This window comes from Hippopotamus amphibius, chromosome 13, assembly GCF_030028045.1.
Source record: "Hippopotamus amphibius kiboko isolate mHipAmp2 chromosome 13, mHipAmp2.hap2, whole genome shotgun sequence".
Lineage (NCBI taxonomy): Eukaryota > Metazoa > Chordata > Mammalia > Artiodactyla > Hippopotamidae > Hippopotamus > Hippopotamus amphibius.
The window spans coordinates 38,794,639-38,822,607 of record NC_080198.1 but is presented as its reverse complement, the minus strand read 5'-3'; the positions used below and the strand labels follow the sequence as shown (position 1 = coordinate 38,822,607).

The 27,969-nt window shown below is 60.4% G+C and overlaps 1 protein-coding gene across 2 annotated transcripts; it reads right to left on the bottom strand.

Annotated features, from left to right (window-relative positions):
* Positions 1–27,965, bottom strand: PLXNB1 (plexin B1). 2 transcript variants are annotated; one of them, XM_057705914.1, is made up of 38 exons: positions 25,981–27,965; positions 21,437–21,489; positions 19,626–20,738; positions 18,714–18,896; positions 18,263–18,391; positions 18,043–18,143; positions 17,618–17,750; positions 17,196–17,352; positions 16,783–16,891; positions 16,598–16,706; positions 15,517–16,191; positions 15,192–15,314; positions 14,877–14,999; positions 14,492–14,585; positions 14,234–14,406; positions 13,937–14,088; positions 12,434–12,539; positions 12,112–12,248; positions 11,626–11,802; positions 11,228–11,399; positions 10,797–11,039; positions 9,890–10,066; positions 9,667–9,815; positions 9,071–9,171; positions 8,757–8,974; positions 8,451–8,629; positions 8,232–8,298; positions 7,879–8,025; positions 6,889–7,057; positions 6,505–6,608; positions 6,346–6,430; positions 5,923–6,107; positions 5,619–5,779; positions 5,381–5,528; positions 3,368–3,432; positions 3,152–3,227; positions 2,064–2,138; positions 1–732 (listed from the first exon to the last, which is right to left on the bottom strand). In XM_057705914.1, exons 3-38 carry the CDS (start codon positions 20,730–20,732, stop codon positions 628–630), a joined length of 6,414 nt encoding a protein of 2,137 aa, XP_057561897.1. In that variant the 5' UTR covers positions 20,733–20,738; positions 21,437–21,489; positions 25,981–27,965; the 3' UTR covers positions 1–627. The 2 variants fall into 2 exon arrangements, with proteins under 2 accessions (XP_057561897.1, XP_057561898.1); XM_057705915.1 differs by having other exon boundaries at positions 5,923–6,095.
* Positions 27,966–27,969: the final 4 nt, after the last annotated feature.

Here is a 27,969-nt window from a genome sequence, read left to right as displayed (position 1 = left end):
TGTGTTATCCTTTAATGAAGAGCTGGGTCACTGGGGCCCCCCTGCAGCAGACACCCCTCACTCCTGGCTGCCTCAGTGGCAGGGTGGCCCTGAGGCAGCCAGCCCTGCTGAGGGGTCAGTTTGCAGGAGCCTAGGAAAGGCATTCATCTCTCGGACCTCGGGACGTGGCAGCAGCAACAGGTCAGAGGCGGCTAATGAGGTCAGGGATGATGGAGGAGGAGGGTGGGACAGGAAGTAGGGGCTCTCCTCCTTCCTCTCTGAATCTCACTGGGATAAAGGCCAGTGTTCAGGAACAGTACAGTCTCCCCAGGGGCTGGAGGCCCTTCCAGCCATTCTCTGGAAGCCCTTAGTCACCAACTCCCCACAGACTGACGTCACACAGAAAATAGCCCACAGGGTCACTGGGCTCAGGGAGCAGGCTGGGCACCAGCCCGTCAGCCTCAAGGCCCCGGGCCTGCGAGGTGAGTCCAGCAGGGCCCAGGCCGGAGCCACCAGGAGACCAGGAGCCACCTTCCACTAACTCTGCTGGGCAGGCACTACAGGTATCTAAGAAGGTGGTCTCCCCCTCACGGTTCCAGGGCTGCCCAGGCGGGGCTGAGGCACAGCAGGCCAGGGCTCTCCAAGTCCCTACAGATCCGTGACCTTGTTTTCCACAGCCGCTGCAATCTGCTGGAGCCGATAGCCCAGCTGCATCTTCTGGGCCGTGCCGTCCTCCTCCAGGGCCGTGATGATCTGAAATGCAGAGACCAACTCGTTAGGGGGAGACCGCCAGCCTCCTGTCTGCCTTTGCCGCAGGCTCCCACAGGCCCCTCAGCTACCGCGGCAGGTGGGGGCAGGGGCCCGAGACACCCCGTGAGCCACCTCACTCACTTCCTCAGGGCCCCGTGGAGAGAGGGAGGGGATGATGACAGCAGGGTCACTGCGGGCTTTTAAGGATTAGTGAGGTGGGGAATGAAGTACTGTACTCAGTACCTAGCACTCACAGCAATGAATATCACCTCCCCTGGTGAAATTGTCTTGAGTGGAGGCCAACCTCACCCACCATGCTGGTCTCCCCCCCACAAACCTCCTGGAAGCCCTGCTCCCCGCCCACCAGGCAACGAGCAATTCCTGAATTCCTATGTGCCAGGTGCTGGGCAAGGAGCGGGGACCCGGCAGTGACCACAGGTATGATCCCTGCCCTCGTGGGGCTCACTGGAAGGGAGGCAGGTACTGACCAAACACAGACAACTACATAACCACAAGGGGGGCGGCCACAGAGGGAAAGGCAGGAACAGAAAGCGCTCACCGGCCACGCCTCCACAAGGAGATAGGTTTGTCATGCAGCCCCGCCTCCCCCACACCAATGCCCACGCTGCTCAGAGCAAGGCTGCAGCACCTGGACTTCAAGCTTACACATCACTCCTTTGTTAAATGCCTGCCCCCACTCCAGGCCTGAGCCACGAGGCAGGGCCCTCATCTCTCAACGGCAATGGCCACATCCCTGGGGCCATGCAAACGTCTGGGCAGACGGTTCCAACAGGCACTCAGTGGGTTGACAGATGGGCGCTCTGAACCTGAAGCCCAGGCCAGGAATCCCCCAGAAAGCCCTCTCACTGGCTCCGCTGTGCCCTCACCTGCCCCAGACCCTGTGCCTAGACTCTCCTCTCCAGCAGCCCATGCAGTCCAGCCAGGCCCACACCCACAGAGGTGGCCTGCACACCCTGTGGTCTCAGGGAGGGATCCGAGCAAGCACAAGGTCAGGGCAGAAGTGGCCGCTGTGTGTCCCTCCCAGCACATCCCGAATACCATCTCCAGGCCCTGGTAGAACCCCAGCCACCCACCACCACCACCACCACCATGCCCGGGAGCCCTGCTGAGGAGCCCGGGTGAGGAGGGCGGTAGCAGGTAAGAGTCAGGCCAATACCAGGAAGCACACCTGAAGATTAAACACCTTCTGAGCCCAGAGCCTAGCACCCCACCCCCCCCACTCTGTGCCTGGGGGAGACCCAAAGGCCCCACACTTGAGTTACAGAGCCAGTCACCCTCTCAAGTGATCCTGACCATGCCCAGGTTCTCCCCACCTGGTCATAGTATTTGTTGATATACTTGTAGAGCTCGTGCAGGGCCACTCGTGCCCCTAGGTCTCCGGAGTAGTTCTAGGGAGGAGGAGAGACAAGAAGTTATAGAGATAAGGGGTGTTGCCAGCCACCAGAGGAGGCCCAGGACCCCAGGGAAGGGAAGCAGGGAAGAGGGGGCTGCAAGGTAGAGGAAGGAGCAGGGCCCTGCATTGGGAAGTAGACCCCTCTATAGACGGGGGATGCCAGGCCAGACGTGCTCAGCTGGGGACAGGATAGGACCAAAGGGCCTTCTTGGTGGAGAGACCCTGGGTCTGTAGTTTCACCAGGGCTTGGGGTCTCCACTGGGGCTGGGCCTGTCTCCCCTCCAGGCTCCAGCTGGAACCCTCTGTCATGCCAGGTGATCGCAGAGCCAAGCAGGTTAGATGCTCACAGGCTGGGACCCAGCGTAGTTCTGCTCTGATCTCATTCAACTCTTTCCTGAGGTCACACCCAGGCCCCTCCATGGGGACATCTCTGAGCTTCAACCTCCTCTTCAGGACAGTGGAGCTGATATCACCTAACTCGTAGAGCTCTTATGGGAATCAGGTGAGACGTAGTCAAAGCACCCCGCACACAGCAACACCCCAAAGTTGCAGCTGCTGTTGCTATCGTGGTTGCAATCATCATCGTGGTTTCAGACTTACGTCGTTTATAAACTCCCTGCAGTGTATGTTTGGGGGCTGTTTTAAGAGTAGGTGGAGGCGTGTCTACACTGCCAAGGAAAGCAGAACAGTAGGAAGATGTGAACAGGCTGACCCAGGCAGTTCTGGGGCTGAATCCCCACCACCTCACTGCCTTGGAACTATGGTCCACAGACCCCGAAGGGCTGTAGACATCTAAACACCTGACTGAGTCAGGTTAGGTGGCAGCTGCCAGGACAAGACCCCTGCTGCTCTCTGATGAGACGCTGGGAGCCCTGGTATTTTACAGAGGCACCAGGAACACTCTGCTGAGGCCTCCACGGCTTCTCTGCAAAGAAGCAGCATGAAGGGGGCAGGACCCTTGTGGCAAAAGGCCTGTGCCCAACCCAAGAACCAGAAGGAGGGCCATACCCGGGACAGCTCAGCCAGGATGGAGTTCATCTCTTGATCACTGGCAGGGATGGTCTGTCTGATGTCTGCGTAGTACCTGCCAGAGATCATGGGTCCAGCAGCTGCTGGGGAAACAAACCCCTCCTCACCCCACCAGGCCCACCCCGGGCCTTAGCTGTAAACAACCAGCAACCCCTCCACCTGTTATCCCTCAGACCCAGTCCCTTTCCCACGTACCTTTCCACCATCCGTTTGTACCGGGGAATATCCCGTGCATATAGAAGTTTGTTGATGGGTGAGTCCTGGGTGCCAGCAGGCGAACAGTGAAAGGAAAAGAAGGATAAGAGCTCCTGTTAGTGCTGGGAAAATTGGGCAGCTCGTCACCCTATTTCCCAGCACAGTTTTAAAAATAAGTCCTGAATCGCAGGAAACCTCCTCAGTCCCAGGCAACCCAGAGGGTTGGTCACTCCAGCTCATTCCTTCAGTCACCCCTCCCCCAATGTCCTGTCTCTGCTGTCATCACCCTGAGCTTCTCCCCATCCCACTCCAAGGTCATCTCTCAGCAACACGTGCCTCCACTGTGACCTGGCAGGGAACTGGCATGCAGGGCAGGAAGGGTGCAGTGCCGTGTGGAGCCCTAACACTGCTTCTCCAAGTGCTGTTCATTGCCCATGTAATCACTTTTAAAATCAGGAAACTAACCCCTAAATTTAATTAAATTGCCCCAGACCACCTCACTCCTGCGTGGCTGAGCTGCGATTTAAAGCAGGTCCCTTAGACCAGGGCATGTAATCTAACACAGCCAGACACATCCTCTACCACCGAACTGGGCTCCAATCCCAGCTCTGTCCCAGTGGCTGTGGGTAGCACATTTCCGTTCTCTGGGCCTGCTGCCTCATCCTACAGCTGCTGGGAGGGTGAGGCAAGATTGCACTGCCCCCTTTGAGCAAGGGCCTGAGTGCAGGACCTGAGGCAGGATGCCTGCTTCTCAGCAACTCTCCATGGGGGGCCCTTGGCATCCTGGTCTGCACTACTCCTGAGCTACCCAGGAAGCATTTGCAGTGCTGCTGGGAAGGGGAAGCAGAGTGAAGATCAGGCAAGAGAACCCAGCCACCATATAGCACACACCCTGGAGGTGACCCCTGGGTCCCAGTGTGGCCTCGCGGTTCTCAGCCCATCACAGGCAGCGTAATGGGAGCACACAGTGCAAAACTGGCTCTCAAAAGACAGCACTACAGAGTGGAACTGTCCATCTTGTTTCTTCACAGAGGTCGGGAGATAGATCTCTCAAGGGTCCCAGGCCCACTGCAGCCCAGGGGACCAGACTAAGCAGAGTCCGTTCACAGACCTGCGGAGCCATGAGGGCCCTGCCCACCGGGTGCCTAGTGCAGTCCCGGTGGTGACCCCGTATCTGTCGTGGGACTCTCTGGGTTCTGACCACTGTGACAGCATACCTCCACCCTCTGTGCCGCCAGGCAGCCCCGACCACCTCTCCCTCCGTGCTTCCCAGCTCCCCTGTCAGCACATTCCTCCTCGCCTGGCCCTCCCCTGGACTCTCCTCCCTGTACTGCACTGGCCGGCAGACACCTCCACTGCCCTTGGGAATCCAATCCCCAAGGCAGCCTGGAGCTGCTCTGCGATGGTAGAATCCATAGGGTCACCTCCTCCAAGTCCGAGCTCACCACAGCCAGAGGCCCAGGTGTCATAAGGAACCCTCCCCATCCCCCATATCCAGCCCACAGCTTCTGCCTGCCCTGTACCCTCTCGTCCCAGCTTGAACCTGGCCACGGCTCGTCCCAGGGACAGCACAGCTTCCTCTCCAGACGCCAGGCTCCAGTCCATCCACCGCACAATTGGCAGGAGGCTCCACCTAACTCTCAGGTCTGACCACCCCCCCATCCCCGTCCCCAGGACTTCAGTCCCCCTTCGTCCTCAGGGTGAGCCCTCGCCAAGTGGCCCTGGCCTCCTGCCACACCCGCCAGCACACCGCCCCAGCCACGGCTGGCCGCGCCTGCTACGTCTTCACCCTGTGAATCGGCACACGTGCCCCCTGAAGGCCGAGGCACAGCCACCTCCTAGAGAGCCCAGGGACAAAGTCTGGCCCGGGGCCTGGGGTCAGAGGCCTCCCATATTCTCCTCCTGGACATCCTCAAGAAAGCCTGGAATCTGTGTGCACACACAGCTCTGTCCATCCCTGGCCACACTGCCCGACCCCACCCATGCCCTCCTGGTCCACCCCGACCAGCTCACCCGGCCCAGCTTGTGGTCAGCCAGGGTGCAGGCATCCATGAAGGTCTGTGCAATGACCAGGAGCACCGCATCCATGTTGTCAGATGTCTGCACGTCGAACACAAACTGTGGGTTTTTTATTATATTGATCCAGAACCTCAGCGGCAAGCTGCGGGTGGGGCAGGCGAGGCCGATGAGTATGCTGGGGAGGCGGGAGAGAAAACCCCGCACATACCAGGCCCGCCGGCCCCACCCCCACCTGTTGGTCTTCCAGATATGGACAGTGTCCTGGTCCGAGATGCCATGCTGCTGGGCCTGCTCGTCTAGCAGATCAAAGAAGTACTTCACAGCGAGCGGCACAGGGCGGCTGGTGCTGAGAATCACCTGGAACAAGTCATCCACGAACTTCTGCAGGGTGCCCTGCGGAGGAGGGGAAGCACAAGAGGTGCAGTCAGCAAAAGGACCTCAGCCCAGCCCAGCCTCAGCCACCACGTGACAGACAGGCCTATGTGAGCACCCCGCCCCCATCCCATCGCCTGTCCCGTCCCTGCCCCCAGCCCCACCTTCATGGACAGCAGGCGGGTCAGGTAGATCTCAGGGATGGCCTTGGCTCGCTCCCGCTCCCCACCGCGGAGGCTGCCCCTCCGAGGCCTGGGTGGCTCCGGCTCCTCGCTTGGCTTCACCAGGTGCCACGGCCGGATGCCCCCCTCATCCACATCCTCCAGCATTGGGGTCCCTGTGCCGAGACCTTACAGCTTGTCACCCCTCATCAGGTGCCTCCTGCCCTAAGCCCCCAGGGTCCTGTCAGCACCCAGGAGTGGGGGCACATAGTTGAGGGCTTCTCTGGGTGGAAAGGAAGTAAACACAAGCCCACCCTGAGGTCCAGAGGACCCTCCCTGTTACTGGAGACTGGGCGAAGCAAGGGTAGAGCACTATGAGGGCAGGGGCGGGGCAGGGGCATGGGGGTGGGGAGGGTAGGTACTCACTTTCTCCAGGGACGTAATCCTGGCTCTCCCGGAGGACATGCTTGGTGAGGCAGGGGACGAGGGCCACAGTTGCTCCGTCTGGGACCTGTTGACCACAGTTGGTGACCCCTCCACCAGCCCATCCCACCACAGCCCTCCCCCAGCTCCCACCTCTCCCACCTTGTAATGCTGCAGGGTGTTCAGGCGCCTCCACAGACCCTGGACCTCAGAAGTCACGTCCTCGTCGGAAAGAATGAGATGCCCAGCTACCCCAGACCGCCATTCTGCAAGGACAAGGTGGGTCTGGTCCAGGGCTTTCAGAACACCCTTCCTGCAGTGGAACCTGTCCCCTCTTCTACAGGGACACTGGCCCCTCCATCAGAGGCAACCTCACCCAACTTCTTTCAAAGACCAGAAACAGGGGCCCCTCACCAGGCGATAGGTCATCCCTGTAGAGGTGTTCCAGAGCCCACCTCCCCTAGGTGATAAGCTGACCCTGAAGAGCTGGTCTAGGGCCAGCCTAGCCTTGGGGGTCCCCAGACCACCTTTCCCCTCTGCCCTCACCGACATCCAGGGTGCGGGAGTCTGGCCGCTGGGCAAGAGGCACTCCTTTATAAAGCTGGTCCAACATCTTTTCCTTGGCCTGGGAGATGGTGTCACAGTCCAGGACCTTCACAGGCACGCCCTGGGCTTCTCCTGCTCCCGGCCCCACAGCCAGCAGTGCGTTCAAGGTCTATGCACGATACATGGGAGCAGTCAGGGCTCGTGCCACACGTGGGATGACCAAGATACAAGGCCAAGGACAGAGACAACCCATGAAGAAGCCACTGCCTCTGACCTCCAAGCACCAAAAAGTCACTCATTCTTATCTCTTCACCCGCCTCCTCCCCAGGGACAGTGGCTCCCCCTGCTCTGTGGCCCCAGCACCTGGCACAGTGCACTAGTGTCTGTTGGGTGAACGGCAGAAAAAAAATGGGAGAGCACAAGTCCCTCTGAACTCTGATCCCAGGCTCCTGGCTCAGCCCGTTAAGCTGAGGCACCTGAGAAAACCCACATAAGAAGCACAGTCCCTGCCAACCAGACAGAGGAGCAGGTCTGGTGGAAGCTGAATGGGATTTTCTCAAAGGAACTCCACATGGGCCACTAAGGGGAAAGCAAACCCAGAGGGAAACGATAGGCAGGTCTCCCAGGGTGACTCCCTTGGTGGGCACAACCACCCCTGGCAGGATGCTCAGACCATGATCAGGCAGACACTCAGGCCCTGACACAGCAAGGACCTGGACTGGCCCCGGCAGGGCTGGCTGCTCTCCAGACTCTGGCTGCGGCCACCCTGACCCCATCCCAAACCTGGGGAACCTCTGAGGCCCTATCTTTAAGGTCTAGCCCCCAAGCCTTTATCCTGCAGCCAGCCAGAGGTTAGGTTGGCTCACACCAGATGCAGATACGCACACCATCACACGTGGTCACCCTCCTTACCCTCACGGGAGAGTGACTCACCAGCAAGCATGCACACACGCACGCACGCGCACTCTCTCTCTCTTGCCCAATCCTCACCAGGGGACGGTACTCCACATCCTCTCGGAGCAGGCGGTTGTCATTCAGGGTGTATTTGGCTTTGCCAGTCACGCTGTCTACTGGCCCCTTGTCCACTTGATGCTTGATTCCACGGAAAAGCATGTACAGAGGCTCTCCTACCGAGTCCTGGGGAAGTGGCAGGCAGGGCTCCTAAGGCAGGTGACAACCATGGAACGGAGGTGCTGGGGAAGGGGGCAGAATGCCGGCTGCAGAAGGCTTAAGGTGACTGAGAACATGGCAGGAGTGTTCAAGCTGCCCTGGACAAGAAGCCGTGTGGTTCGGAGTCCTAACTCTCCCTGAAGGGGAGCCCCATCCACCGCTGCCTCACTCACCCTCACGAAAGTATAGAGGCAGATGGACATCCAGTTGGTGAGCAGCTTCTCCACCACCGTCTCTGTTCTGGGATGACAGGAAAAGGGGGGGCAGGTCACAGTCAGCAGGTGGGGACCCAGGGCTGTCTGTTCTGCAGATCCCAGACCCCAGAGGGCCTGACTCGGCCTCCAGCTGTCCACAGCCACCCAGCCCCTGCGGCGTCTAGCAGGCACACAGACCTGCGCAGCATCAGCTTGGGGTTCTTGGCCACATACTGGGCTACCAGGTCACTGAGCAGAGTGCGCAGGATGTCAGTGAAGTACTCAAGCTTCCCATGCAGCGCCACAGTGAGCAGCGAGGCCACATAGGCGCGGTCCCGAGCTGAGAAGGTGCGCTGGCTCTCCAGGGTGTGGATGAACTGGCACCAGAGAGAGGGGACGGGCGGCCAGATTCAGAAACAGAGGGATTGAGAAGGGATGGGGCTGGAGGGTGGGGGGGTCCCCTCCCCACCCCTGGAGGGTCCAGATGAGGGGCGGGGCCGGAACCTTGGTGAGGAAGAGCTTGCTGTTGAGCAGGTTGGAGAGCTGCCCCAGCCCTTGTTCCACAGTGGGCCGCCTGCTCTCAGGTACGCCCAGGTCCCGGTGCAAGGGTGACTCCTGGTGCCCAGGGAAGAAGACCCTCTCAGCATACACCTTGTAGTCGAGGAAGGGGATGCCGCTGCCCAGAAGGTCACTGGTAAGATCGGTCATCTCGGTCATAAGGTCTGTTGAGCAGAAGAGGCTGGGTTTGGGCGCAGATCCCAGGGTGATGGGAGCAGGCTTGGGCTGAGCCCTGGAGCGTGGGGTCTTTGCAGCCTCACCTGTAAACTCCTTCTTGCAGCGGTCCCGCACGCTGCTCTCCAGATTCTCCAGCTGGATCTGCACCTTCTTATAGTCCCTCAGGGCCTGCTTGCTCTTCCTCCTGCTCAGCAACAAGGTCAGGGCAGGGACGGCCGGAGGAGGCCCGAGCCCTTGCCAGGTCCCACCGGGCCCAGGCCTGCCCAGGCCAGCGCAGTCTAAGCCAGCCACGCCCAGCCAAGCCAGGGCCTCATCAGAATAATTCGGCCTGTCCCATCCCAGGCAAGCCACAACCACCCTTGACCTGTCCAGCCCAGCCTAGCCCGGGGACCAGTAGACTATCACAGGGCCAAACCTAGCCCCTGGCCTGTTTTTGTAAATAAAAGATGTGTTGGAACACAGCCACGCTCACGTGTTTGTATGTTTCCGTGGCTACTGCGGGGCTATAATAGCAGAGCTGAGACACTGCCACCAAGACCGCCTGGCCCACCGAGCCTGAAACAGTTACTCTCCTGCCCTTTATAGGAAGTGTTCGCCAACCCCCTGGTCTAGTCTGCTCCTTCCCAATCCAGCCACACCTTGCTACCTGCCCAGCCCAGCCACATCTGGCTGCACCCACCTGTACATGAGGACAATGACGATGACACCCAGAGCCAGAAGAGAGGTGCCCACCCCCAAGCCCACCTGGGCTGCCATGGGAAAAGCCACGGGGCTCTCGCCATCATACTGCACGTGGCCCAGGGAGAAGCGCAGGTTCCCCATCTGCACCTGCACGGGGAGCCACCTGTGAGCGAGAGTTCAGTGCATGCCCGCCTGCCCCCGCCCAGGGCCTGCCCACTGACCGTGAACTCAGGCAAAGCATCAGGCGCCTCTCGGAGGGCATGGTGCTGGGGTAGGGGCTGCTCCACGGGGGGCTCGCAGTACAGGTGGTGCCGGGTCAGCGTCTTCACCACACAGGGGCCATCCCCTATCATGGCCACCACCTCCTCCTTGGACATGGCAAGGTCCAAATTCTCCCCCTGGAACACGGGGTCACTGATCGATCACTCAGAACTCTTCCCTAAGGGGAGGAGCTGATGGTCACTCAGATCCTATCTCCCCAAACGTGGGAAGGATGGTCTGAGACCCACGCCCAGAAGCAGGGCTGACGGTGCCTCAGTACCTCTTGCCCGCCATGTGGGGTGACAGTCCCACGGATGTTTTCCAAGCTGCCCCCTGACTCTTTTCTGCCCCTCCCTATCCTTCCTCAAGTCCCAACTTCTCCAGAGCTAAAAATCTAGAGACTATAAAGCTGTCCCCAAATCCTGCCCAGTGACCTAACAAAGCAGAGCCCCTGCTGTGTCTGCTGGCCCACCGGGTGGGTGATGATGGATTGTCTACCTATGGCCTTTCGGAGTGCCTCCCTACTGCGTGTGTCAGAACACGCGCCAAGTGTGTGTCTGCATGGGCCAGGCTGCCAAAGGCGCGTCAGCCCAGGCTCCTCCTGCGTACCTCGCCAGCCCTGCGTGTGCCAAGCTATTTACATACTGTTACCCAGACACCTGCCATGTGTGTCAGGGCCCAGGCCACAAGACCTAAGCCCCGGCCAAGTGCGTCAGGCTAGGCACCCCACCACCAGCCCTCTCAGCACTCGCCATGTCCATCCACTGGCCCTTGCTCTGCTGTCAGGCCTCCTCTGCCGCACACAGCAGTGCCGTCCGGCAAAGTGAAGGGTCTCAGGGCCCCGCCAGGTCCCCTCAGGAGCAGTACCTCCACAGAGAGCACACTCCCAGGCTTGTGCCGGAACGGTGCGGTGGGGTCCTCGGGGTTGAGGGGCTGTAGAGTGGGGTCGGCCTCATAGGAGAAGGGTGTGGGGTTCAGTGTTGCAAAGTCAAAGACCAGGTTGTCAAGGATAAATTCCACCCGGACCCAGGGGTCCTCGGGCAGGCCTGGGAGGGCCGGCGTGCGGCACGTGATGAGCTGGGAGGAGTTCACGTGGCAAGGCTCCTCAAACTAGGGCAGAGGGAGGGAGGCCAGGGGGGATCAGCTGAGGATCAGTACACAAGAGGCGGTCCAGCAAAGATGGGGTCATAGCCTCTACTGGTATCCGCCACCCACGGCTGTCTAGGGGGCAAGGGGTGAGGGGCAGGGTGGGTGGTGGACAGCCCAGTGCAGGCAGGGGATGCCCATGGGGGTCTTACACGAAGGCTGCCACAGGAGGCTCCGGGGGAGCACGTTGTCTCTGGGATCATGCGGCGCCTCCGCCCAAGCCCCTGGCCCAGCCTTGGCACTCTCATGGCCACAGTCACTCTGATTCTTGGTATCTGTACCACGTCCAAATTCTGGCCACGGACCCGTATCTCACGTCCTCCGCTGAAGACACAGGCCATGAGTCACTTATGGCTTATGTGAACAAGGCTTTAAAGCACAGCCCAGTCCCTGACGGTAGGTCAGCTCCAACCCAAAGCCCCACGGCCCCTCTCCCCACCAGCAGCATGGGAGTCGAAGCCCCCCACATAGAGCCCTACAAACCCCCATGTACCGGAGCTGCAAAGACCTCCCTACCACGTGCCATGCAGCCATGCCCTTGGCCCAGCACCTGAGGAAGCTTCTGGTGGGGCCAGCAGAGGTGACATTGGGGTCTGGTGTGTACTCAAACTGGCTGTGTTGAAGCCTCCGTTCGGCGGCCCCAAACCACACAGCCACGGGGAGCGTGGCCGGCATGGGGTGCGGGCTGGTCTCACACCGCAGGTGCTCCGCCTGCTGCCCCAGCAGCCTGGGAAGGGAGGGAGAAGTGACAGGCAGGCCGGGCTGGGCCGGAAGGGGCACAGGAAGGGGGAAGGGGTGATTCCAGGACACAGGACCCACTCAGGCCTCAGCTCACTTCCCTTCAGTGCTGACTGCAGTCTCCACAGGTGACCCCAGAGGCTGCACTCCCACGATAGCCCCGGCTTCGAGAGGGGCTGGTCACTTTCTGATGGAGCAGACTCGGCTCTCTCCCCTTTTCTGCTCTCCCTAGCATCCCACCCCTCCATCTTCTCCCTGGAGCAGACAGGTTTTTGCAGAATGAGGAAGTGGCCCTCACAGGTGACAAGGCTGGTCTCCAACTACCACTCGAATGTCCTCCAGCCGCCCAGTCAGAAGCTTGGAGCCATGCAGGGTGAGGCTGGTACCTCCAGCTCTGGGGCCTCGGGCCGGGAAGATGGAATGCACCTTCGGGTCCTGTGGGAAGGGGATAGGTAGAAACAGACAGGCATCAGGCCAGAAACAGGGAGGCAGGGGGAGATGGAGGCAGACAAGAAGGCCCTGGGGTGGGAGCCCTGGGAAGGCGAACCAACAGGCTGGGAGGAGCCACCTAAGGGGGTGGTGGTCCATCAGCAGCTGGTGGGGACGCAGCAGTCAGGCACCTGGTAGGCAAAGTCGTGCTCCGAGACACCGCGTCCTCTTCCTGGAACCTCCACCGTCACCACGCCTGCCACCTCCTCCCCGCTGGCCCCAGTGACACACACGAGGCTGTGGGCACAGGGGAAGCTGGGGTGCTGGGCCACACCGAGGGCCCCTCAAACTGACCCGGCTGCCCCCTCCCTGCCTCACTACATCTGGTGGTCTCCCCGCTCCCAAGACTGACAGAAATCCTTTTCCTTTGGAGGGAATTCCTTAATGGCTCACCAGGAGGCTTTGGTATCTGAGAATTAACATTCATGGTTCAATTATTCAAATCCAACCCCAGAGCCCCGACAAGGAGGATTTCTCTCTCTGTGGCGCACATATTTACAAAGAGGCCCTGGAAGGCCGGTGAGTTGCTGAGCTAATGACTGGCCTAACCAGCCACCATCAGCGCATAGCACCAGTTACATGGTGGTGGAAACGTCATTTCCTCATGAAAAAACGTTCCCAAAAGCCTCTAGTCTGGTCTGGGGATGGGTATGAAGGGCAAGTGAGCAATTGAAGAAATACTGGTCCTCAGCCAGGACACGGAAGCTTGGCACAAATCATTCTCCAGAATGTGAAGCCTGCAGTGGTTTGACTCTGTGACATTGCCACGGTCACCGCAAACACCCCCAGGAAACAATAAGCGAAGTGTGAACTACCCAGGAGAGGCGTCAGCTGGAATGTATTTTCATCACTTTACAAATCAGCTCAGAAATTACTTTAGTCTCATGGTTCTAGAATCATTAACAGTTACCTAAATTTCTCAGTCATAACACGTTCGGGGGGAAGCAACATGCTCTAGCAAACTTGTTGAAAATAAGACTGTGGGGCCCCAACGCGGGCCTACAGCTCCAAACGTCTGCAGGAAGCGGGGAGGTGGCCTAAGGATCTACTGTGGGGGGTTTTGGACCAACTCTCCAGGTAACCCTAACATTCAGCAGGTTGGGGACCTGCTGTTTGAGGATGTCTCCTTGGCCATGTCCTGTGTGTGCACCTTTGGGACCCTGCGACTGCCAGCCTAGTAAGACACAAGCCCTGGGAAGGTGGCAGGGGTCCCAGGGACTGGACAGAGGGGCCTGGTACTAGCAGGTGTGTCACAAGTGTACCCCCGCGAGGAGCCCCCCCAGGGCAGTGCTTGGGGAAGAAGGGTCAGTGGGTGGGAAGGTCAGCCCCGGAGCAGAGCCGTCTGGGATCCGAGGAGCCTGCCACCACAACTATGTTCATGGTCACTCGGAAAGCTGGGGGAGCACATGCAGGCAGAGCCAGGAAGCAGAGCCACCTGTCAGCTTCGAGTAGTGACTAGGCCCAGGCCAGGAACCTGCAGGTCTATGCACAAAGCCAAGGCAACCCCAGCCCTGAGACACTGTGACTAGAACCAAGGAGAGGGGGAGAGGGGAGAGCAGACGAGTCGTGGGTGGATGGCCCTGAGCAGGAAAGCCAGCCATGCAGCCCTGCTCCTGTTGGTCCAGCTCACTCACCTGCTGGACACCTTGTACTCCTGAGCATCCACAGCACAGGGCACTCCAGCCACCCTGACCGTGTCTTGCACGTCCTGCACATGCTGGCCCAGGTTGGAGCCCCTGATGGTGACACGGGTGCCTCCGTCTACAGGCCCAGTCAGTGGCTCCACCTGTTCCGGGACAAGGACTGCTCACCTCCACTCACCTGCTGACCCTCGGCAGCCTGGAGAGACGGCCCCAACCTCCCACCTTTCAGCCCCGTGAACCCACAGCACCCCCAACCCCTTGAAGGGATGCGCCAGCATCTCAACACACCGAGTGGATGAGGGGTGCTGGACACTGGGTGACCACAGCCTCAGCCTCGCCACAGGCCTCCCGGGCCATGCACCGTGGATGCTCCCCCTTGCACCACACGCAGCCGTACTGGGGCATCGCAGTTTGGCAGCGGCTGCAGTCCTCGTGTCCCACGGAACAGTCATAAAGCACCACTGGGGGCGGAGAGACGAATGTGAGAGGCAGGCCCAGAAGAGCCTTGTTGCCACCAGCCAGTCCCAGCAGCCCCGGGTCACTCACCGTGCAGCCCATCCACACTGTCCACACGCAGGTGGCCAGCCCGACGCAGAAACAGCCCCACGCGGAGCTCCGGCTGCAGAGCCTCATAGCTGAGCTGGAGAAATGGGAATGGGGTCAGAGCCCGGGGTTAGGGAAGGCATCAGGCCTGGGGAAAGGGTGGTCAGAGAAAGGACCAAAATGACTCATGGGAACACAAAGCCAGAGGTCAGAGCTGGGATACAGGACCCCATGGGGCACAGGGTCAAAGGTCAGAGCTGGGGTACCAGGACTCTCTCAGGGTCACACAGTCAGAGAATGGACTGGGATGAGTGTGGCACAGCCAGCTGAGCTTGGTAGCCAGCCTGTAGCCAGTGCGCCCTTACCACCCAGGACTCGGGATCTGTACCTGGTGCTGCCGGCATGTGACGTGGCACCAGGTGTCTGGAGGCAGCTCACACTCAACCCGGGCCTCAACCACCACCTCGCGGCCCTCCAGCTCCATCACACACTCATGGTCTCCTGGGCTGTCCTGGGGGCAGAGGACACAGCTGTGGGGGCAGCTTCCAGAGCCAGGCCTGGTAAGCCCCACGGGGCCCCCAGCACAGCCCCTGGGTTGGGATTGAGACTTGACGCCACACCCTCCCCTGCTCCCTGGGGCTCGTGTATAGTTTGCCAACAGCCAAGGAGGCCACAGCGACACCTGCAAACAGGACACACTCACCTGGAAGAGGCGCAGGTTCCTGCCCAGCAGTCGCACTTCTCGCTGCACGTGGACCGGCATCAGGGTGGAGCCCTGCACACTTTCCACACAAGGGCAGGAGCCCGCCCCCCAGGTTGCCTCCTCCTGCAGGCACCAAGCACAAGGCAGCCTATGAAGCCCACCTACCACCTCAGCCCTTTCCTCGGCAGAACCCCAAGGCCAGGCCATCATGAGGCAGCAGGCCTCACCCTCCCCTCCATCCTTCCCCTGCAGAATCACAAGGTGGGCTAGGGGCTGCGTCTGTCCCAAACCCCTCCCGAGGCCTCCTTCCTGGGCCAAGTCTCACCGGCTCCCAGAGCCCAGGGGTGTCGTACTGGTAGTCGAGGCTGGACAGGAGGATGAGGGGGGCGGGAGGGCCCTCGTGCTCAGCAGAGTCTCCATCACCTGAGAGGAGGGTGGAAGTGGAGAAGGCGGGCGTGTCACCCCCCGTCCACTCGTCCGCCTCGGGCACCTCGCCGCCTTCTCTCATGAGCCAGTCCAGAGCGGGCTTCGTGGAGCCAGCGGCCCCTGGGAAAATGGTGGCAGGAGCAGTGCTGGGGGGCTGGTCCAGGGGTTCCGCAGAGGGAAGAGCCTCAGAGCCAGGCTCTGCAAGGGCAGGGGGCAGTGCTGCTACATCTGAGGGCGATGGGTGGGAAGCCAAGAGATCCTCGGGGGTGGCCATGGGTCTGAAGGCCGTGGGGGCAGGGACAGCAGTTCCAGGTCTGTTGTGGGGGCTGGGAGGAGTAGGGTCCTCATGGAGAGGTGACTCTGTGAAAGCCAAGGTAGGTATGGGGCCGGGACCTGCCCACGGCCCCCAGGGGCTGAGCAGGGAAGGTCTAGCCCCAGAGGGGACATCCGAGGCTGTGGAAGGAGTGTCCACGGGAAGGGTGTCAGGAGCAGGGGTGACCATGGCCTTGGGGGCTGTGGGTGGGAAGGAGGTGGGTGCATCTCTTGCAGGAGGGGCTGGGGAGAGAAGCGGGCTCTGAAGGGGGAGGCAGAGAAAGACAGGAAGGGCCACTCAGCAGGCAGGCGCGGGAGCAGGCAGCAGGCAGGCAAAGGGTGTGTTAAGAGGAAAGGAGACCAAGGAAAAGAGAAACAAAAACAGCCCATTAATTCTCCAAAGGGGAAGGGGAGGGCAGGCTCCGGGGTGTCTGTGCCAAGGTGGGGCACAAGGCCCAGACCCCCCCTGCCTCTCAGCTACAAACGTCCTCTCCCGAAACAGGCGGGACATTGACAGCCGTCCTCCAATGAGTCCGTCACACACAGCAGCTCAGGCGCTCACAACAGAGCACCTGGGGCAGGCAGACACACAGACCCCGGGCCATCAGAGAAACCCTCAGAACGGGGACCCCAAACCCCCCTGGGGCCCGATTGGGAGTTAGGCTCACCTGTCGGCTGACCACCATGGGCCCAGCATCACACGAGGCCTTGTGCGTGCACAGGTGCTGCCAGACACACCAGTTACACCCCCAGTGGCTGCTCACGCAGGCGTGGCACCTGCACAGAGCATAGCCATGGGGCAGGGGTCGCCACAGTGCAGCCCAGGAGCTGGGGGTCGGGGTGAGGAACTCACTGTGCAGACGGGCGGAGCAAGGTGACAACCATGCAGTCATAAAAGGAGAGGGAAGCCTCGGCAATCACTACAGCGCCAAACCTGAGCTCCAGGCTCACGGAGACGTGGTCTGCAGAGCGAGGAGCGGGCTGGGCTGAGAAGCAGGAGGGGCACTCAGACCCCAAGATGACATCCAAGACCACACCAGGTGGGTTTAGCACTCCAACCAGGAAGGGGTACCCAGGGTCGGAACACAGTCCACAGGGTAGAAAACAGGGACTTTAGAGGATTGGGGACTAGAGCGAGGACTCAGAGAAAGGCATAGCTTCAGGGCCCTTCGCCTGGATTCACACCTCATCCCCATCATGCCCCTTGGAGCAAGATGGGAGGAGAATGGGACTCCCAGGCCCTGGCTATCTCCTTTTCTCACCCACCGGCTCCTCTCGGCAGCTCTGGGGCCTCACTAGGGTCTGGGGAGGGGCACATCACACCAGAACTGGTCAGCAGGGCAGGACTCTGGTATTCCCCAAAGTGGCAGGAATAAGACTCCCCCGGCCACAGGGGTGGCAAGTCAGGTACCGACAAGAAAACCTGCGAACAGAGGCCGGGACATGCTGTTGGAGCCACTGGGCAGCAGATCAGGCCTTCGTTTACAAGCTCCCAGAGTGGGCAGGCACCAGTGGCCACCAGCTTCCAGTTATCACAAACACCCTCCAGCCTGGGTTAATAACAGATGGAGAAAGCAGAGCCCCAAGAGAAGTGACTTGGGCAAGGCCACGTGATATTTAAAATCCAAGGTCTCGCGATCCACCACCAGAGTTCTCCCCGCAAGGGCCCTGCCTGCTCTGGTCTTTACCTCCCTCCTCTCCTCACGGCTGATGTTAGCAGGACTCAAGGCTGCCACTCGCAGACAGCCCAGCTCAGGCTGGAAGCTCCACAGCCACCGCTCTGAGCCCTGGCCTCGAGAGCACTCGGAACGGCGATTGCACCTGGGCAAGAATGACCAATGTCCACCTGTGACCCTCGCAGGGCCATTGGCAGTTCATGGGGCAAGGACACCTACAATCCTAGGGACCTGGGCAGGATCCTCAAGTGGGCCGTGACATGCCTGGCAAGTCAGGGTGAAGGATGAGGGTGAAGGTAGGGGGTTGGGGCATCCAGGGGTCAAGGGCTGAGTGTTAAGGGCCAAGGATCAGGGACCCTGGACAGGACAACTGTACAGGAGCATTGAGGGCATGAGGGTGGGGCTGGGGAAAGGGTTGGGGTCGGTGGAGCACTGACCTGCCGAGGAGCACACACCACCCACAGTATGGGTCCCTGTGAGCCAGGCAAGATGCACAGTCCAGGTGCTGAGCACAGGAGGCCACAGGAACCTTGAGAAGCTACAGCAGCAAAGAGGACTTGAGGTCAACAATCCAAGCACCAGTGGCTCCCCCACATATGGGTCCCCCAAGCTCCCTCCCAGCAGCCATGCCCTCCCTGGCTGGTGCCTGGCACTCACTGTGTTCTGGGTCATGACATACACGTGCTCGAAGGCCCCATCAAAGATGAGGTCTCTGCTCACTGCAGACCCCTGCTGGATGCTCTGCGTGGAGTACGGGTGGCCATCACTCCCTGGGCCCAAGTAGACCTGAGATCAGAGACCACAAGGTCTGAGGCCCAAGGCCCTCCCTTCTCACCCCAATAAAAGAATTTACAGGTAGAATATCCTCCTAAGCAGTACAGGTCACACCACCCAGCCCTGGGGTGGGAGTGGGAGTGTCACAGGTAAACATCACCCACCCCCAGAAAAAGAAGCACAGGTTCTCTCTCCCAGGCTGGTGACAGGGCCACATCACAGATCTCACATCACAGCCCCAGGGGTCCCAGGTATAGCTCTGCCCCGGCGGGGTCCCCAGCAGCCTTTCCCTTCCAGTTCCTGGGGCAGGGCCCCCGGAATCCTGTGGACTCACCCTATGCAGCCGCCCTTGACTGTCACCCAGGAAAGCAATGGTGTGTCCATCTTCCACGGTGATCGCCACAGCTGTTAGCTGAACCCCTGGCCACTCCAGAACTGGCGTGGCTTCCAGGGGGATACGGCTGGCCATGGGGCTGGGTGTGTGGTCTGAGCCACAGGGATAAGCATCCAGGGTGTCCTGCAGGCAGCAAGGAGCACAGTGAGGCCTTCCCTGGATGACCTCCCCTAGCCCATCCTCCCCGGACAACACTATCTCCTCTCTCAGCATCTCTGCCAGCTCTTGGCTCTCCCACAGCTGCATCCTTAGCCCTGCCTCAGTGGCTTACCTCCACTGTCTGCAGTGGCTCCATCCCCCTCTTTTGATCCCCACATGTCTGGGGCCCCACTTTCCCGCATCCCTGGCTTGGGAGCTGCTTCCTCCAGCTCATGCACTCAGACATCTCCTGGACCACTTTTCCAAAGCCTCTCCCAGCTTGCATCTTCCTCTCCAGGTCCACTAACCTGGGTCCCCTCCCACCTCTCACTAACTCAGTCCCCCTATATGCAGTTTCTACCATTTTCATCCATCCTAAGACTAGAGCCAAACAAGTCTCAACCTCACCTGCCTTTCTTGCTCAAGAATCTAAAACAATAGACTCCATATTCCTCTCATTCTAGGTCCCTGTCCCATATCCTAGAACCTCAAATGCCTTCTCAGTCCACCTACACAAATGCCATCCCTTCAGTGCCCAGTCCAAGCCCACCCTTGCACAGCTGGCTCTCTGTCCCCCTGAATGCCACTCTTACCATAAGGTACTCCTCCATCACCCAGACACAAAGGAATCACCTAACATCCGTTGACCTCAACAGTACATGCCCAGCCAGTGGCCTCAGAGACAAGGAAGGGCTGGGCGGTGCCAGGACTCACCACAGGCAGCTGAGCACAGTCGGAATTGACATCATACTCAATGTAGGCCATCTCGGCCCCGTCCTCAGTGTGGCCCTCCCGAGTGTAGCAGGCATCACGTGTGCGATTAGCAAGGCGATCCACCTCATCCAGGGGGAAGGCACAGAGGGCAGAGGCTCCAGATGCCCCAGCAGCTGCCAACGGGGGCCGGCCCACCGTGGGGGGAGCGGCCGAGGAGAAGGCTGCAAAGAGCACTTCCCCCTGGGCCACCTCCGCGGACCTGGCGACAGCCGCAGCCTGGATCAGCCCGTAGCGGCCGCCCTGACAGGCCAGAGGCAACTCCACATAGGAGTAGTAGTGCTGGTCCCGGAGGCAGACACGGGACACATAAGCACGGAAGGCTCGAGACTGAGCCTGCAGGTCCCGCCGAAGAAACAGGAAGTAGGCACTGGCCCCGCGAGCAAAGGCGCTCACGAAGTGATGGCTGTACTCGGAGAGGCGGCCTACAGCTAGCTTGGCAGTCTCCTCATAAGAGAAGGCAGCCTGGGGGTCCAGCGGCCGTAAGGCCCGGGTGGTGATGGGAGGGATGCCGCCCCCTACACCCCTGCTGGTGTAGCCCCGCCCCACAAAGAGAAGGGGCTCCCCAGCCAAGCCCTGGGCCACCAGTCCCACCGTGCTGACAGCAGGGTCGTTGGCAGCCACATACTGGGTGTCCCCAGGCCGCTCTGGCCGCAGCAACAGCTGCCCAAGCTGCCCCAGGCGCCGCTGCTCACAGACCCCCTGGTGCACACTGCCGCACACCACCAGGGCCCCCGGGCTCACCAGGAGCAGCTGGTTCAGGTTGTTGGTGGGCTGGGCCTGAGGGCACTCATCAGGCATCACAGGTGGCAGACAGTCCCTGCTGTCTAGCACAGGGCCAGTAGACACAGTGGCCTCCAGCTGCAGTTCAGGGCTCAGCTGGAACAGGAAGTTGGTGGCCCCTAGGTAGAGGGTGCCTGAGGTGGGATCCCGCGCCAGATGCTGCAGATGCGTACCATTGGGAGTGAAAGCAGTCGGTGGAAAGGGCTGGAGGGTGAGGACCCACCCGGCCCAGAGCGCCTGGAGAAGAGCTGGGCCAAGGGCAGGCATGGTCACCTGGCAGGGAGAGAGGTTGAGCAAGGCTCATGTGGCCACCTGAGCACCATGGGACCACTGGCGAGGAATAGGACTGTGACATTGCCAAGATGCCCCTCCTAACCCAGGGAGAGGGGAGCAGGGAGGACCAGGCTTAGATGGCACTGTGGTTAGGATGACCCCAGGACCACATACTAGCAAGGGGTCAGGAGACACTTTCCTAGAAACTTCAACACTGACCATTCTGTATAAGCATTACTCTCTCAGGGGACCTGCACCCCCCACCCCTCACCCTGCCCTGCCCTATGTCAGAACAGGTTCCAAGGGTAAAGGGCTAGAGGGGCAGAGACATGGGAAACATCCCATTCCCAGGGACCAGGGCCTGGAAGGGACAGGAGAGCAGAGGATCGGAAGAAGGGACCCAGAACCCCAAAGAGAGAAAAGTCCCCTGTGCATGGATGTCAGATTTCTGGGCAAAAAAAGGGAGGGCCAGGTCTCATGGGCCACCTGAATGTTAGAGTAGGACAAGAATTGGATGAAGGGTCTTTTAGGCTAGGCATCCCGAAAGGTAATAGTTGCAGAACAAACGGACCAGAGAGATGAGGGGGGTTAAGGCTGCCAGGGACAGGGCCTAAAGGGCTGGACCCCACCTTGGAGAGCCCTCAGCAGAGGTGGGAGTCACATTGCTCCCAAACACCTAGGTGTGAGGTCAGGCTCACCTGGCAGGGCCAGCTGGATCAGGAGACAACAGCATGCCCCGTGTGAGAGTCACCTAGCCAGGGAGAAAGCAGAGCAGGAAGCTGGGGGCTGGGGTGCAGGCATGTGGGCTCCCCACCATGGAAGCAGCACAAAGGTACCCCTCCCCGCTGCCCAGTCTGCTGGTGGAGCTGGGCCCAGCCTGGCCCTCGGCCACCAAACACATTCCACAGGGGACGCCTCCTCAGAGCCCACAGGGAGGGGGAGGACAGCAGAACCAGGCACCCTCCGGGCCTGGGAAAGGGCAGCTAGGAAGGAGCTGCATGGCTGGCGGGGCCCAGTCAGGCCCCACCTTGGTCCTGTCCGCCCCCTGCAGCCCCTTCTCGGCACTCTCCCACCCTCCCCCTCTGCCCAAACTCTGCCCTATCAGGGCACCCAGGTACATATCCTCCACATAGACCTGGGGCTAGCCTAGCCCAAAATCACCACCAGCACATAAGCAGACACATGCTTGCACACACTAAAAAGCATATATACCACCTACCCTACATGCACACACCCACATACAATCACATGGGTGTGACCACACACAGATGCATGCACATACTACCTGTACATACCGCACAGACACACACCCCAAAACACGGCAAACACCCCACATACTACCCACTCGTACTTAGACACTTGCACAAAGACACGTCCACGGAGACAAACTCTTTACATAAAGAAACATGCACTCCACACAGGCACATTGCACCCACCCACCCAAGACATACACACCACCACCCACATTCAGACCCCACACATACAGACTCACGCACACTTCCCTGGTTTGAGCCCTAAGTCCTAGAGGGCTGCGGAAGCTAGGCCATCTCTTGCTATTTCCTCTCCTGCAGGGCAGAGCAGAGCAGAGCAGCGGGCAGGGGGGTTGTCCTAGAGGAAGTCACCATACTAGATGTGCCCCACATCCCAAGGACCTTCCCAGACCTTGAGTGCCTGCTCTCTTCACAGACCCCTCCTTGAAGTCTCCACCTGAAGCCTGGTGAGACCAGGAAACCATGATACCACCTTTCCCAGACTTGGATGGTCTCCAGCCAGGAGCACCAAGGTTGGTAAAGCACTGAGGACAGGCCATGCATCCCAAGCTGTGAGACACTTCCCCTACGTGCCCGTGCTCAGGCCACATGGCCCAGCCCCTCCCGCCACCCAGCTGCCAGTCTGCCTGTGCACAGAGCTTCCCAGGGTCCAGGTTGGCTCCTCCCAGCCAAGGCTCCCAGCAGGGTGCTCCTGAGCCTGGCCGAGTGAGCAGGGCTGGGCGTAAGGCTTGGAGGAGGGTCCAGCAGCCTGGTGGGAGCGCGGAGGAGCTGTGGCCACAGCCCGGCTGGGCACTGCTCCCAAAATAGCTTGGGGGTTTCCATTTTTAGTGTGCAGAGAACAGGGCAGCTCTATGGGAGCGGGAACAAGGCAGCCTCTGTTTGTCACCGAGGGGGCAGGGGGAGGGGGGCAGCAGGGAGAGTCGTGAACCCGGCGAGAAGCCCAGGACTGTGGCAAGGCCAGGCTTCCCAGGAGCCCCCCACCTTGTTTCCAAGGGACTGGGGGAGAAAGTTTCTTCCTCTGGGAAGACAGGGTCTGTCTGAGGATGGGCAGAGGCCATCTCCCACACTCAGCTACTGCTCAGTCCCTCCTACCACCTCCCGCCTAGGGATGCGCCTTGGGCAGAGGGTCTGCCCCATCATTCGTTTACAAATATTTGCTCAGCGCCTACTTCATGCCAAAGTTCTCCAGCCCTCAAGGGGCAGCAACCAAGACACTCCCTAAATATGAAAATCACAGCTGGGTCAAGTAGCCCACAGGAAGCAGATGGGCAGGATCAGAACAGATCCTGGCAAGGCCACATAGGATGCTGGATGCTGATCCACTCTGGGAAAAGTGTCAGGCTTCTTCAATCACTGCCACAGGGCCGAGCAACCCTTGCCCTTCCCCACGTACCATGAGTGGGAGGAGGACGAAAAGAAGAAGGGCAGTGACATTTTCTCCTCCTTATTGGCCACGTATTTCACTTAACCTCTGCCACCCCATAGAGCAGCCCTGAGCCCCTCCAGTGTACCCCCTTCCACCTCAGGGGAACTTTCAGCAGAATTGAAGACCCCTCCAGAGTCTTTGGGGCAGCCCAGGGCCCAGAGGATAAAGGTCAAGCCCTCCAGTCCACACGCTTTCCTGTGTGATCCATGCCAGTGCTCCCCCACACATGCTCTTCATTCCTGCTAGCCTGAACTGCAGGCTGTTTCACACTCCTCCATGCCCACTCCCTCTCCATCCCATTAACTCTGGTGCCCAACCATCACCTCCCAGGGAAGCCTTTCCTGTCCCGCCAGGCTCCTGAGGAGCCCACTGCACACAGTTGGTGTACATCCCCAGCCACCACCCTGGTGTATACTGCAGCTCTGCCTTGGATTCTCTGAGCCTCAGATTTCCTATCTGGAGAATAGGAGGCAGGACCGCTCTGACCATTAAACATGATATGGTGTGTGCCTGGCATTAGTGGCACCAGCCAAGGCCACTCCTCCCTATTCTACGCTTCCACTCTTGAAGCTCCCTAAAGGCAGGGAATGTGACTTTTGATTCAGAGGCCCCAGTAACCAGGACAGACATTGGCACAGAGCAGGTGCTCCTTGCATGTTGAAATAACCCTCATTTCACAGCTAAGAAAACCCAGCCAGAAGGGGAGATATGGAGCCCACAACCTTCTCCAAGCCACTTGGCTTCTCGAAGGACACAATGTCAGCCCCACTTTTATTAATGACCAGGCCAGAGCAGACTGAAAAGGCTGGTTTGGAGCTGGGCCTCAAGTCCCCAACTTACACAGCTAGGATCTCTTGTCCACTCCCCAGATCTCAAGCCCCAGCCAGAGTCATAGCCAAAGCCTAGCTCTTCTGGGCCCATCTTTCTCTGGATCGTTTCAGCAGGGCCCAAGGCTGCCTAACTTCTGTCTGCAAAGAGCAAGCACCTCTCCTGGCCCTCCTGGGGCTGTCTTCACCAACCAAAAGGGCTTATAAACTTTGCCCTTCAAACTGGGAGAGGGTTCCTACCCCAGCCCTCATTTACCCGAGTCGCGGGGATTAGTGGGAAATCGGCCTTTCCTTTCCGCCCTCTCGCTCTGCTCGCAGGGTCCACCCAAGAGAAGTTACTCATTGACAGCGCAGGAGTGCACAGTGCTTGCCCTGTTGTCTGTGTTGAGAGGGGGTGGGGGTGAGGGGTCCACCATTTATCGGTGAGGACTCAAGGAGTGCTCATCAATCACCCACCGTCTGTGTTTGTGTACTGCGGGCGAGGGTGGGGGCGGGGGTAGGGAGCTCCCCCTCTGGGGGTGCTTGGCAGGGGGATCACCGACTGCCTTTTGTCAGTTGCGCCGAGCGCAGCCTGTAAGGGCTGTTACTACAGAGGGGAAGCCCCGACCTCCCCAAAGGCTCTTCCCCAACCCTCCTCCCTCCTCCCCGACCAGGGCAAGGACCCCACCAGTGGTCCTGGGAGGGCGGGGAAGAGGCCGGCCGGTCCCGGGCTGAGGCGGCGGCGGCGAGGAGGGGGCGCAGAGGAGCAGCTCCACCTCCTCTGTCTCCCAATCGCGTTACAGGCGGAGCCGCCAGAGTTTCCCTTCGCGCGGAGAAGTGTGGTCCCAACTCTCAGGACCGAAGCCTCCCACCACTCACCCGGGCTGCCCGGGCCCGGCGGCATCGAGGCTCCAGGCCCTTCCATCCCGGGGACGTAACGCCTCGCCCCGGCCCCACCGCCCCGACCCCGGGCCCCGCACTCACCACCCGGCCGGGCCCCGCAGGACGAGCGCGCCGAGGCGGGCGCCGGCCGCTCCGGGCTCGAGGTCTGCGCGCGGCGGCCCCCCACCCGCCCCCCCGGAGGTGGGTCTGGCGGAGCCGCAGCTGTTACCCGGAGACCGAGGGGCGGAAAACTGCGCCCGCTGCCCGCCCCTCCCGCCGCGGCGCTGCCACCGCTGGGAACAAAGGAGACAAAGCCGCGTCGGCCGGGCCCGGCTCTGCTCCTTCCCCCCCCCCCCCCACCCTCGCCCGCCGGGCCGCCCTCCCCCCGCCCGCCGCCCAGGCCAGGCCGGAAGCAGCCGCGAGAGCCGGGTGCGCGGCCCCGAGCCGCCCGGGACCCCGCATTCCAGCCCGCGGGGCTCCGCACTTGCCGAGGGCGGGGGACTCGATCCCTCCCTCTCGGGGGAAGGGGGGGAGCGGGCTGCACCAAGGCGGTAGCCAAGGCAACGCGGATGGCGGCGGGAGGAGGGTGAGGAGCGGATCCCGGAGGACCGGCTGCCCCACCCCGCCCTGTCCCGCCCCCCGGGGCCTCACCTGCGCGCCGCGCTGAAACCGGAATTGGGAGCCCTCCGGGATGGGAGGGGCAGGACCGGGGTCGCACTCTGCACCCCCAGCTGTGGTGGTACTGCGCCCTGGTCTCTGCCTGCCTGCCAGCGCTGGGTTGGACCCACGCCCCTCACCTGCCCCGCCTGCTGGCGAACCACCACCCCCGCTCTGCGGCGCCCCGAGCTCCCTCTTACCTGTCCAATACCTGGTTCCTGTGGTCGTCCTTCTCCAACTTTTCTTTACCAGAACTCCTAGGCTCCTTGTTTCTCCCCACCGCACCAGGTCTGCCCACCGGCCCTACTCCCAGGACTCCCAAACAGCCAACCTCTCCTTCCGGCCCCCACCTCTGGCTGTGCGGGAAGAGCGCAGGCTTTGGGGTTGGGTCTGGGTTTGCGCCATCACTAAGCCAAGTAACCTGACCCCTGCCCCCCAAACACACACGCCTATTTGCTCACAGCCAAGTGGAGGTGATACCACACCTAGCCCAGCTGTTAGAGGAGGGCACACCGCTGCAAAAGTGCGCAAGCAAGGGCACATTTCCTTTCTTTCCTTCCAGACCCGTACCTGGACCCGCCCCAAGCTGAGAAGCCGTGGGCAAGTCTGGACTCCCTCACCTGAAAATACTTGGGCCTTCCAAGGGAGGAACACCTGGGTTCTCTCCTGAGGCCCAGGTGTGCCCTCTGCCGGGCCCTTCACACCCTGCCCTGCCCAATGCAAACTCAGGAGCCAGGACCTAGCCCATCCTATTAGGACTTCTGGAGGGCTTTGGCTCATGGGCATTGGGAGAGCCTCCTGGAAGGCAAATTTTGTCACACAGAGATCACCCTGGAAGCCCCCAGAGCCTCCACAGGCTTGGGGGAGCCTCAGTCAGAAGGTTCAGGTCATCCACACTGGCTGCTGTTGGAAGAGCTAAACCACAGGCACCCTCTTCCCACCTGCCACCCATCAAGAGTCTCCCTTCACTCTCATATACCCAACTCTGCCTTCCAAATTCTCCCTCCCAAATTCTCCCTCCCCAGCTCCTCAGCTTGCTTCCTTCCCTCCACCCTCTCTTCCAACACCTGGGTCCAGGACTCAGCACCCTGTCTGCACCAGGATGGCACCCCATCCTCAGTGCCCTCGTCCCTGGCCTCTGGACATCAGAGATCCCAGGTGCCTATCTGGCCCTCTGGGTCCTCCACTTCATTCTCGAATCTTATGCTCCACAACTCCCCCACACCCATCACCACCTCAGCCAAGCTGATGTGCCACAAGGCCCTCACCCACCTTGCCTCTCCTGCCTGTGCAGCTTGTGCAGGGCCCTTCCATGTGCCTGGAATCCTCCCCTCTCCAGACCCATTCACTCAAGTACACACTCTTCAGGACCTACCTCACCCCAGAGGGGGACCTAGGACTTCCAAACCCCACAACACCCCTCACCTATACACAGATATGTCACTTCCGACCCTATCAGGAGGGTGAATGTCCCAAGTGCAGAGGTCATTTCATCCCACGCTCTCCTGGAGAATCATTACAAAAAGAAAACAATGCCATGGATGGAGTGACCAAATGATCAAGGGACCAGGGGTTCAGAAGTTCACATCACCCATGGGGCCACTTGGGCCATGCTCACTGCCCAGGCCTGAGCACAGGCTCCCAAGAAGGAGGGCATCTTATGGAAGCACTTCTGGCTCCATAGGCCTCTGCTGTGAGTCAGCTCTGCCTAACCCGCAGAAGCCCCTACCTGCAGACCCTGCACACAACCTCGATGCACCCTGGAGGGAGGCTGGGTTCTCCAGACACACAGCTCAAGCAGAGTGCCTCCCCGCTGCTCCTGTTTACACAAGGACACACAAGGCCATTTAGCCCAGAAGGTCAAAAGTTGCTCTTCTCCACTGAAAAGGAAGAGGTAAAGGGTTCTCAGGGCAGTCCACCTCCATGCCCCCTCAACTGCACCTTCTGCCTCCATGTCCCCTCAACTGCACCTTCTGCCTCTGGGAGGTCCCTCCCCATCACTGCCTCACCATTCGCACTGCTGGTGGGCTGAGCTCTGCCCAAGCCTGTAGAGGCCATCTCTAGGCTGTGTGTGGGATGAGACCCAGCCCGAGTGGTGCTGCCCAAAGCATTCTCTGCACCAGGGAACCGGACTGGCCACCAATGCCTGTAATTATGTCCCCAGCAATATTTACCAACCATTCCCCCAA

Excerpts from the sequence above, each read along its gene's own strand:
- PLXNB1 (XM_057705914.1), bottom strand. The coding sequence starts at position 20,732 with ATGCCTGCCCTTGGCCCAGCTCTTCTCCAGGCGCTCTGGGCCGGGTGG. Across the intron at positions 16,892-17,195 it reads AGAGCTGCCGAGAGGAGCCG|ACCACGTCTCCGTGAGCCTG; the intron begins GTGGGTGAGAAA and ends CTCGCTCTGCAG. Across the intron at positions 2,139-3,151 it reads TCCTGGCTGAGCTGTCCCGG|AACTACTCCGGAGACCTAGG; the intron begins GTATGGCCCTCC and ends CCTCCTCCCTAG.